This window comes from Coregonus lavaretus (genome assembly GCF_964263955.1).
Source record: "Coregonus lavaretus genome assembly, contig: HAP1_SCAFFOLD_2762, whole genome shotgun sequence".
In the NCBI taxonomy this organism is placed as follows: Eukaryota; Metazoa; Chordata; class Actinopteri; order Salmoniformes; family Salmonidae; genus Coregonus; species Coregonus lavaretus.
Window position 1 is genome coordinate 15,273 of NW_028161192.1, and position 12,388 is coordinate 27,660.

At 46.6% G+C, this 12,388-nt stretch overlaps 1 protein-coding gene across 1 annotated transcript in view; it reads right to left on the reverse strand.

Moving 5' to 3' along the window:
• LOC311121030 (phospholipid-transporting ATPase ABCA3-like) overlaps window positions 1-12,388 on the reverse strand; it is a gene marked incomplete at its 3' end in the record, with an annotated part of 31,605 nt that overhangs the window by 12,627 nt on the left and 6,590 nt on the right. Inside the window, exons 3-4 of the mRNA XM_084195572.1 lie at window positions 10,598-10,859; window positions 877-1,004 (exon numbers count right to left, since the gene is read on the reverse strand). Of these exons, the coding sequence (XP_084051698.1) occupies window positions 877-1,004; window positions 10,598-10,859 (390 nt within the window). The remainder of the gene's footprint in view (window positions 1-876; window positions 1,005-10,597; window positions 10,860-12,388) is intronic.

Below are 12,388 nucleotides of genomic sequence, written 5' to 3' on the forward strand. Positions count from 1 at the left end.
CGCCAGTGGCGAATTTGCCAATCTTGGTGTTCTCTGGCAAATGCCAAACGTCCTGCACGGTGTTGGGCTGTAAGCACAACCCCCACCTGTGGACGTCGGGCCCTCATACCACCCTCATGGAGTCTGTTTCTGACCGTTTGAGCAGACACATGCACATTTGTGGCCTGCTGGAGGTCATTTTGCAGGGCTCTGGCAGTGCTCCTCCTGCTCCTCCTTGCACAAAGGCGGAGGTAGCAGTCCTGCTGCTGGGTTGTTGCCCTCCTACGGCCTCCTCCACGTCTCCTGATGTACTGGCCTGTCTCCTGGTAGCGCCTCCATGCTCTGGACACTACGCTGACAGACACAGCAAACCTTCTTGCCACAGCTCGCATTGATGTGCCATCCTGGATGAGCTGCACTACCTGAGCCACTTGTGTGGGTTGTAGACTCCGTCTCATGCTACCACTAGAGTGAAAGCACCGCCAGCATTCAAAAGTGACCAAAACATCAGCCAGGAAGCATAGGAACTGAGAAGTGGTCTGTGGTCACCACCTGCAAAACCAGTCCTTTATTGGGGGGTGTCTTGCTAATTGCCTATAATTTCCACCTGTTGTCTATTCCATTTGCACAACAGCATGTGAAATGTATTGTCAATCAGTGTTGCTTCCTAAGTGGACAGTTTGATTTCACAGAAGTGTGATTGACTTGGAGTTACATTGTGTTGTTTAAGTGTTCCCTTTATTTTTTTGAGCAGTGTATATAATTTATATTTGCTACAGCGCAACTAAAAAAAATATTTGTCAACCAACAGCCTATCGACCAAACAATCGACCAGTCGACTAATTGGGGTCAGCCCTAAGTGCAATACAAACTATATGAATACACTGTTAAACCAACCTGTTGGGGCAGTGGCTCGTCATCGTGAGTGAAGGAGTGCTCAAACACCACAGCAGCCAGAACCTTCCGAGACAGAGGGTCCTTCCTCACAAAGTCCTCAAACTGCTCCTCCGTCTCAAACCCACGCACTGTTGGGGCAAACAGAGAGAGAGATTGACATTAGTTGAAGTGAGAAATTCCCATGACATGTCTACCCACACCGGACTCTCCCTTTAACCTTGTGAATTCTACCAGTTGACATCGAGAGAGAGACACACACACACACTATCTGTACTACCCTGATATGAAAGCCAGCTGAACACACAACAGGCTGATATAACAGTGGTATGATATAGACACAGTGAAGTGTTGAAATAAGCCTCAATTTCACCCCGTTTTCCAGTTATGGAAAACAAACAATATCACATCTTCAGCTCAAATGATCTTTTCCATTTATAAATTTGTCTACCTATCCCATAGATTTCAACTTACTCTGTTTACCTTATCTTGAGCACTGGTATTCAGGCCCACACGCACATACAAGCGCTCTCATTTTAAAACAGTTCAATGAAAGCTGCTGCCAAACCACACCAGTGTAAACAAGCACTCTATGGGAGCAGCTCAGCCTAGATGCACTTCCATTGTGTGTGTGTGTGTGTGTTAATGTGTCCTGTGGGTCCTGAGGACTCAGGAAACGTTTCTGAAGGAACCAGTATTCTCAGGTCAGCTGAGGCTGTTATGTGAGCCTACAATAACACCAGGGCAGTGGTACATGCTATACTAGCACAACAACATTCAGCCATATTTCATAGATGAGCCTACAGGTAACAGGAAACACCAACATAAAGTGTCTTAATAGGGTGTTGGGCCACCACGAGCCAGAACAGCTTCAATGTGCCTTGGCATACATTCTACAAGTGTCTGGAACTCTATTAGAGGTATGCGACACCTTTCTTCCACAAGAAATTCCATCAGTTGTTGTTTTGTTGATGGTGGTGGAAAACACTGTCTCAGGCGCCGCTCCAGAATCTCCCATAAGTGTTTAATTGGGTTGAGATCTGGTGACAGACGGCCATGGCATATGGTTTACATCATTTTCATGCTCATCAAACCATTCAGTCAATCAATCAATTTTATTTTATATAGCCCTTCTTACATCAGCTAATATCTCGAAGTGCTGTACAGAAACCCAGCCTAAAACCCCAAACAGCTAGTAATGCAGGTGTAGAAGCACGGTGGCTAGGAAAAACTCCCTAGAAAGGCCAAAACCTAGGAAGAAACCTAGAGAGGAACCAGGCTATGAGGGGTGGCCAGTCCTCTTCTGGCTGTGCCGGGTGGAGATTATAACAGAACCATGCCAAGATGTTCAAAAATGTTCATAAGTGACAAGCATGGTCAAATAATAATCAGGAATAAATCTCAGTTGGCTTTTCATAGCCGATCATTAAGAGTTGAAAACAGCAGGTCTGGGACAGGTAGGGGTTCCATAACCGCAGGCAGAACAGTTGAAACTGGAATAGCAGCAAGGCCAGGCGGACTGGGGACAGCAAGGAGTCACCACGGCCGGTAGTCCCGACGTATGGTCCTAGGGCTCAGGTCTCTCAGTTGGCTTTTCATAGCCGATCATTAAGAGTTGAAAACAGCAGGTCTGGGACAGGTAGGGGTTTCGTAGCCGCAGGCAGAACAGTTGAAACTGGAATAGCAGCAAGGCCAGGCGGACTGGGGACAGCAAGGTGTCATCATGCCCGGTAGTCCTGACGTATGGTCCTAGGGCTCAGGTTCTCAGAGAGAAAGAGAGAACGAGAGAATTAGAGAGAGCATACTTAAATTCACACAGGACACTGGATAAGACAGGAGAAGTACTCCAGGTATAACCAACTAACCCCAGCCCCCCGACACATAAACTACTGCAGCATAAATACTGGAGGCTGAGACAGGAGCGGTCCGGAGACACTGTGGCCCCATCCGAAGAAACCCCCGGACAGGGCCAAACAGGAAGGATATAACCCCACCCACTCCGCCAAAGCACAGCCCCCGCACCACTAGAGGGATATCCCCAACCACCAACTTACAATCCTGAGACAAGGCCGAGTATAGCCCACAGAGGTCTCCACCACAGCACAAACCAAGGGGGGGGCGCCAACCCAGACAGGAAGATCACGTCAGTAACTCAACCCACTCAAGTGACGCACCCCTCCCAGGGACGGCATGAAAGAGCACCAGCAAGCCAGTGACTCAGCCCCTGCAACAGGGTTAGAGGCAGAGAACCCCAGTGGAGAGGGGAACCGGCCTGGCAGAGACAGCAAGGGCTGTTCGTTGCTCCAGCCTTTCCGTTCACCTTCACACTCCTGGGCCAGACTACACTCAATCATATGACCTACTGAAGAGATAAGTCTTCAGTAAAGACTTAAAGGTTGAGACCGAGTCTGCGTCTCTCACATGGGTAGGCAGACTGTTCCATAAAAATGGAGATCTATAGGAGAAAGCCCTGCCTCCCGCTGTTTGCTTAGAAATTCTAGGGACAATTAGGAGGCCTGCGTCTTGTGACCGTAGCGTACGTATTGGTATGTACGGCAGGACCAACTCGGAAAGATAGGTAGGAGCAAGCCCATGTAACGCTTTATAGGTTAACAGTAAAACCTTGAAATCAGCCCTTGCCTTAACAGGAAGCCAGTGTAGGGAAGCTAGCACTGGAGTAATATGATCAAATTTCTTGGTTCTAGTCAGGATTCTAGCAGCCGTATTTAGCACTAACTGAAGTTTATTTAGTGCTTTATCCGGGTAGCCGGAAAATAGAGCATTGCAGTAGTCTAACCTAGAAGTAACAAATGCATGGATTAATTTTTCTGCATCATTTTTGGACAGAAAATTTCTGATTTTTGCAATGTTACGTAGATGGAAAAAAGCTGTCCTTGAAACAGTCTTGATATGTTCGTCAAAAGAGAGATCAGGGTCAAGAGTAACGCCGAGGTCCTTCACAGTTTTATTTGAGACGACTTTACAACCATCAAGATGAATTGTCAGATTTAACAGAAGATCTCTTTGTTTCTTGGGACCTAGAACAAGCATCTCTGTTTTGTCCGAGTTTAAAAGTAAAAAGTTTTCAGCCATCCACTTCCTTATGTCTGAAACACAGGCTTCTAGCGAGGGCAATTTTGGGGCTTCACCATGTTTCATTGAAATGTACAGCTGTGTGTCATCCGCATAGCAGTGAAAGTTAACATTATGTTTTCGAATAACATCCCCAAGAGGTAAAATATATAGTGAAAACAATAGTGGTCCTAAAACGGAACCTTGAGGAACACCGAAATGTACAGTTGATTTGTCGGAGGACAGACCATTCACAGAGACAAACTGATATCTTTCCGACAGGTAGGATCTAAACCAGGCCAGAACTTGTCCGTGTAGACCAATTTGGGTTTCCAGTCTCTCCAAAAGAATGTGGTGATCGATGGTGTCAAAGGCAGCACTAAGGTCTAGTAGCACGAGGACAGATGCAGAGCCTCGGTCTGACGCCATTAAAAGGTCATTTACCACCTTCACAAGTGCAGTCTCAGTGCTATGATGGGGTCTAAAACCAGACTGAAGCATTTCGTATACATTGTTTGTCTTCAGAAAGGCAGTGAGTTGCTGCGCAACAGCTTTTTCTAAAATTTTTGAGAGGAATGGAAGATTCGATATAGGCCGATAGTTTTTTATATTTTCCGGGTCAAGGTTTGGCTTTTTCAAGAGAGGCTTTATCACTGCCACTTTTAGTGAGTTTGGTACACATCCGGTGGATAGAGAGCTGTTTATTATGTTCAACATAGGAGGGCCAAGCACAGGAAGCAGCTCCTTCAGCAGTTTAGTAGGAATAGGATCCAGTATGCAGCTTGAAGGTTTAGAGGCCATGATTATTTTCATCATTGTGTCAAGAGATATAGTACTAAAACACTTAAGTGTCTCTCCCGATCCCAGGCCCTCGCAGAGCTGTGCAGATCCAGGACAGCTAAGCCCTGGAGGAATACGCAGATTCAAAGAGGAGTCCGTAATTTGCTTTCTAATGGTCATGATCTTTTCCTCAAAGAAGTTCATGAATTTATCACTGCTGAAGTGAAAGCCATCCTCTCTTGGGGAATGCTGCTTTTTAGTTAGCTTTGCAACAGTATCAAAAAGAAATTTTGGATTGTTCTTATTTTCCTCGATTAAGTTGGAAAAGTAGGATGATCGAGCAGCAGTGAGGGCTCTTCGGTACTGCACGGTACTGTCTTTCCAAGCTAGTCGGAAGACTTCCAGTTTGGTGTGGCGCCATTTCCGTTCCAATTTCCTGGAAGCTTGCTTCAAAGCTCGGGTATTTTCTGTATACCAGGGAGCTAGTTTCTTATGACAAATGTTTTTCGTTTTTAGGGGTGCAACTGCATCTAAGGTATTGCGCAAGGTTAAATTGAGTTCCTCAGTTAAGTGGTTAACTGATTTTTGTCCTCTGACGTCCTTGGGTAGGCAGAAGGAGTCTGGAAGGGCATCAATGAATTTTTGTGTTGTTTGAGAATTTATAGCACGACTTTTGATGCTCCTTGGTTGGGGTCTGAGCAGATTATTTGTTGCGATTGCAAATGTAATAAAATGGTGGTCCGATAGTCCAGGATTTTGTGGAAAAACATTAAGATCTACAACATTTATTCCATGGGACAAAACTAGGTCCAGAGTATGACTGTGGCAGTGAGTAGGTCCAGAGACATGTTGGACAAAACCCACTGAGTCGATAATGGCTCCGAAAGACTTTTGGAGTGGGTCTGTGGACTTCTCCATGTGAATATTAAAATCACCAAAAATTAGAATATGATCTGCTATGACTGCAAGGTCTGATAGGAATTCAGGAAACTCAGAGAGGAACGCTGTATATGGCCCAGGAGGCCTGTAAACAGTAGCTATAAAAAGTGATTGAGTAGGCTGCATAGATTTCATGACTAGAAGCTCAAAAGATGAAAACGCCATTTTTTTTTTTGTAAATTGAAATTTGCTATCGTAAATGTTAGCAACACCTCCGCCTTTGCGGGATGCACGGGGAATATGGTCACTAGTGTAACCAGGAGGTGAGGCCTCATTTAACACAGCAAATTCATCAGGCTTAAGCCATGTTTCAGTCAGGCCAATCACATCAAGATTATGATCAGTGATTAGTTCATTGACTATGACTGCCTTTGAAGTGAGGGATCTAACATTAAGTAACCCTATTTTGAGATGTGAGGTATCACGATCTCTTTCAATAATGGCAGGAATGGAGGAGGTCTTTATCCTAATAAGATTGCTAGGGTGAACACCGCCATGTTTAGTTTTGCCCAACCTAGGTCGAGGCACAGACACAGTCTCAATGGGTATGGCTGAGCTGACTACACTGACTGTGCTATTGGCAGACTCCACTAAGCTGGCAGGTTGGCTAACAGCCTGCTGCCTGGCCTGCACCCTATTTCACTGTGGGGCTAGAGGAGTTAGAGCCCTATCTATGTTGGTAGATAAGAGGAGAGCACCCCTCCAGCTAGGATGGAGTCCGTCACTCCTCAGCAGGTCAGGCTTGGTCCTGTTTGTGGGTGAGTCCCAGAAAGAGGGCCAATTATCCACAAATGTTATCTTTTGGGAGGGGCAGAAAACAGTTTTCAACCAGCGATTAAGTGCTGAGACTCTGCTGTAGAGCTCGTCACTTCCCCTAACTGGGAGGGGGCCAGAGACAATTACTCGATGCCGACACATCTTTCTAGCTGATTTACACGCTGAAGCTATGTTGCACTTGGTGACCTCTGACTGTTTCATCCTAACATCGTTGGTGCCGACGTGGATAACAATATCTCTATACTCTCTACACTCGCCAGTTTTAGCTTTAGCCAGCACCATCTTTAGATTAGCCTTAACGTCGGTAGCCCTGCCCCCTGGTAAACAGTGTATGATCGCTGGGTGATTCGTTTTAAGTCTAATACTGCGGGTAATGGAGTCGCCAATGACTAGGGTTTTCAATTTGTCAGAGCTAATGGTGGGAGCCTTCGGCGTCTCAGACCCCGTAACGGGAGGAGTAGAGACAAGAGAAGACTCAGACTCAGACTCCGACTCGCTACATAATGGGGAAAACCGGTTGAAGGTTTCTGTCGGCTGAATGAGCGACACCGGTTGAGCATTCCAACAGTATTTCCCTCCAGAAGCCATGAGAAAGTTGTCCGGCTGCGGGGAATGTGCGGGGGGATTTATACTAACGTTACTGTCTGTACTTACTGGTGGCACAGACGCTGTTTCTTCCTTTCCTACACTGAGATTACCCTTGCCTAACGATTGCGTCTGAAGCTGGGCTTGTAGCACAGCTATTCTCGCCGTAAGGCGATCGTTCTCCTGTATATTATGAGTACAGCGACTGCAATTAGAAGACATCATGTTAATGTTACTACTTAGCTTCGGCTGTTGAAGATGTTGATGAACCATGTCCAGATAAAGCGTCCGGAGTGAAAAAGTTGAATAAGGGAAAAAAGTTGCGATGGAAAAAAGGAAAATAACGTAAAGTTGGCAGCTAAAACGCACAGGAAAATGACTCTTCTGTCTTGGGATAAACGTCCGGGGTGAAAAAGTTTAACGAAAAAAGATGAGTGAGGACAAAACTAAAAAGTTGGTAAATTTGTTGAACACAGAGATTGATTAAACGTTTATTAAAAGTAAAACGTGAATAGTTTGGCAGGTAGCCAAGTAGCAACAAACAGCACAGCAGCACGGAGACAATGCGGAAGCGAGACGGAAGTCAGTGACCACTCGTGCCCTGTGGATGGGGGCATTGTCATCCTATGGGGGCATAGCCATGGTATCCAAAATAACGGCTACAGGGCCTACTATAACAGGCTACGGGGCCCACTAGAACAGGCTACATGGCCCACTACAACAGGCTACATGGCCCACTACAACAGGCTACAGGGCTCACTACAACAGGCTACAGGGCTCACTACAACAGGCTACAGGGCCCACTACAACAGGCTACAGGGCCCACTACAACAGGCTACAGGGCCCACTACAACAGGCTACAGGGCCCACTACAACAGGCTACAGGGCCCACTACAACAGGCTACAGGGCCCACTACAACAGGCTACAGGGCCCACTACAACAGGCTACAGGGCCCACTACAACAGGCTACAGGGCCCACTACAACAGGCTACAGGTCCCACTACAACAGGCTACAGGGCCCGCTACAACAGGCTACAGGGCCCGCTACAACAGGCTACAGGGCCCGCTACAACAGGCTACAGGGCCCGCTACAACAGGCTACAGGGCCCGCTATAACAGGCTACAGGGCCTACTATAACAGGCTACAGGGCCTGCTATAACAGGCTACAGGCCCTACTATAACAGGCTACAGGGCCCACTATAACAGGCTACAGGGCCCACTATAACAGGCTACAGGGCCCACTATAACAGGCTACAGGGCCCACTATAACAGGCTACAGGGCCCACTATAACAGGCTACAGGGCCCACTATAACAGGCTACAGGGCCCGCTACAACAGGCTACAGGGCCCGCTACAACAGGCTACAGGGCCCGCTACAACAGGCTACAGGGCCCGCTACAACAGGCTACAGGGCCCGCTATAACAGGCTACAGGGCCTACTATAACAGGCTACAGGGCCTGCTATAACAGGCTACAGGCCCTACTATAACAGGCTACAGGGCCCACTATAACAGGCTACAGGGCCCACTATAACAGGCTACAGGGCCCACTATAACAGGCTACAGGGCCCACTATAACAGGCTACAGGGCCCACTATAACAGGCTACAGGGCCCACTATAACAGGCTACAGGGCCCACTATAACAGGCTACAGGGCCCACTATAACAGGCTACAGGGCCCACTATAACAGGCTACAGGGCCCACTATAACAGGCTACAGGGCCACTATAACAGGCTACAGGCCCACTACAACAGGCTACAGGGCCCACTACAACAGGCTACAGGGCCCACTATAACAGGCTACAGGGCCCACTATAACAGGCTACAGGGCCCACTATAACAGGCTACAGGGCCCACTATAACAGGCTACAGGGCCAATATAACAGGCTACAGGGCCCACTATAACAGGCTACAGGCCCACTATAACAGGCTACAGGGCCCACTATAACAGGCTACAGGCCCACTACAACAGGCTACAGGGCCCACTACAACAGGCTACAGGGCCCACTATAACAGGCTACAGGGCCCACTATAACAGGCTACAGGGCCCACTATAACAGGCTACAGGGCCCACTATAACAGGCTACAGGGCCAATATAACAGGCTACAGGGCCCACTATAACAGGCTACAGGCCCACTATAACAGGCTACAGGGCCCACTACAACAGGCTACAGGGCCAACTATAACAGGCTACAGGGCCTACTATAACAGGCTACAGGGCCTACTACAACAGGCTACAGGGCCTACTATAACAGGCTACAGGCCCCACTATAACAGGCTACAGGCCCACTATAATAGGCTACAGAGCCCACTATAACAGGCTACAGGCCCACTACAACAGGCTACAGGCCCTACTATAATAGGTTACATAGCCCACTATAACAGGCTACTATAACAGCCTACTATAACAGGCTACAGAGCCCACTATAACAACATTTGTAGATTCCTATTGAATAGATCAGCCTACAACAGTACAACAACATACAAGGCAGTGACACAGGCTTAACTATAACATAGTAGATTCCTATTGAATAGATTTGCCTTTACAGTATCAAAGCTGTGCCACTGGTCACAGAAACAGCAACTTCCACCCATAATGCCTAGCATAGAGTGTAATTGGCTAAATGCATGCCACAGGAAGAGATCATTGACCTACAGTGGCACTGGGACAAAAGTGTGATTCAATCTAGTAATTCAATGAATGGCAATGTGGGCTTTGCTTTCCAGGGAAAATGGGGTCATTACAGTAACAGTATTGTATGTGACTGGGTTTCAAATGCTCAGGGCTTTCTTTAACACTATAGCCAATGATCTTTACAGGTCCATGCTTATAGAATCTCACAAATCTGCACTTAAGTGATGATAAAATTATTGTCCTGATGTTGTGTATGGCCATACAACCTTCCTCTGAACAGCTAAGGGGTCATCTTTCACAGGTCAGGATGCAGTAACAAGCTTTCACGCACACACAGGCAAGCTGTAAGTAACCCAAAATGAAATTGAACTCAACAAAGGCAATAATGTTCTCTGTTCGAGACAATGACACACTGACTACACCTGGGCAACCCAAACTAAACTGTGACATTTGCATTAGGGTTTGCATTACATTTTCCATCAATTTTTGTATCCATTATAAGATACAACTCCATGCAGGACAGTGACCAGCACAGAGATTAGGTCCCAGTCACCTCACAGCAGAACACAGACACAGGCTGGACAGACAGACGGAGCCTCTGACCCAAACCGCTACAAAGACTTGGTAGACCAGTCCCATCTTCTCTCTATGAGATGGCCTCTCACTATAGGATGCACTTAAACTGGCAGAAATGAGCTTGTTTTCATGATAAGACAGTATTGTTTTTTCCAGCAGAGGATCATCTTGTGTTCTGAGGTTTTAGTCAAACTCAACATCATCATCCGTTCCCATCTAAACCATCATCATCACTATCATCATCACATCATCAGAACCATATGGCTACAACCATGGTTAAAAGCTCCACTCTGCCACATCCTCGTCACCATTCTATTTCTAGGCTCTCCACAGCCCTCACACTCTCTCCTTTACTCACCTGAACTGATGGCGGGGCCTAGGCTGCGCTGCACGTCCTCCGCCACCCGCCGCACCACACTGGCGTTGCCCGGCACGTAGGCCAACTGGTAGTGATGGTAGAACTGGTCCAGCGGGTAAGGCAGGCCATCCACAGAGAAGCTCTGGTAGAGGGTGGCGTTGGGGTAGTCCTTGAAGGGCACGCGCTGACGCAGCACAATGAGGATGCCCGCGAAGAGCAGGGGCAGGGCGATCTCCACGAGAGTCACCAGGATCTGACGCTTCTGTAGGGGGGAGAGAACAACTACAGTGGTAGAGGAACATTGGCAAAGGTTTTAGAAAGAGAGAAGAGAGGGAGAGCGAGAGAGCAAGCGAAAGAGAGCGCGCAAGAGAGAGAGAGCGAGAATGCGAGAGCAAATGAGAGAGAGAGAGAGCGAGCGAGCGAGATGAGTGAGCTGTAAATGACAGAACATTCGTCATCTAAATCAAAAGCTTGGACTCAGTAGACAGTAAATCACAGTGATTACTATGGCATAGGAATTTTCTCAATGACCTCCTCTGACACACCGGAGGTGGCTCAGACTGAAAAAGCCAATCCATTTGAAGTACTGTAATGTACATTCCCATAGCTTCAGAAAACAATGGGTGATTTAACAATGTTGGATGAAATGTCCAAGCTGCCATTTGACCAGATGAGTCGAGACATCAATTATTTGAATGCTCATAGGAGAGATATGGTGCATTTCACAAGTTCCTCTGCTCATAAGATACGTGAACGCCACCCCTTGTACAGTGACTGGAGAAAGCAGCAGCTTGGACAGTGTTCAGTAATCACAGTGGAGCTGCCCTCATCTCACTCTCACAGGTCAGGGCTGAACCTAAACAGACATTTCTGAGACATTGCCATACAGAGTGTACAGTAGAGAACAACAGTATCCAAGAGACAGTTTCATGGGGCCACTGAGTCCCCTTGGCGATGGTACTGGGGTCACAGTACATCACTGGGGCCGAGCTCCCTGCCATCCAGGACCTCTATACCAAGCGGTGTCAAAGACTCCAACCACCCAAGTCATGCTAAGTCATGTGTAATCTCAGAACACCTACAGTGTGATACACATACAGTATACAGTCTAAAAGAGAAATCCAAAATAATGGAAGTCTAAGGTTAAAAGTTTCTGAAAATAAATAACATCCCCATGCGCTTTATAGTGAGGGATCAATACCCAAAACAAACAAGATCAAACCTAGATTGAATTCTAGGCCATATAGAAATTCTTCTTAAATGTAATCTATGATTGAATTCAAATGGATTTACCCTACCAATTTATTTATTTTTGGATGTGAAAAGAACGCGAGCAAACTTTCAAGCAATGTATCTATTAATACTCTTACATCATAGACTTCAAAACTTTTCTACTGTATGCCTTGATGACAGCTTTGCACACTCTTGGCATTCTCTCAACCAGCTTAATGAGGTAGTCACCTGGAATGCTTTTCCCCTACAATGAACTCTTCGCATCAGCTAACTATGTACTTCAGGGTCTGCATTAACAATAGTTAGCTAACTATGTACTTTAGGGTCTGTATTAACAATAGTCAGCTAACTATGTACTTCAGGGTCTGTATTAACAATAGTCAGCTAACTATGTACTTTATGGTCTGCATTAACAATAGTCAGCTAACTAACTATGTACTTCAGGGTCTGTATTAACAATAGTCAGCTAACTATGTACTTCAGGGTCTGTATTAACAATAGTCAGCTAACTATGTACTTCAGGGTCTGTATTAACAATAGTCAGCTAACTATGTACTT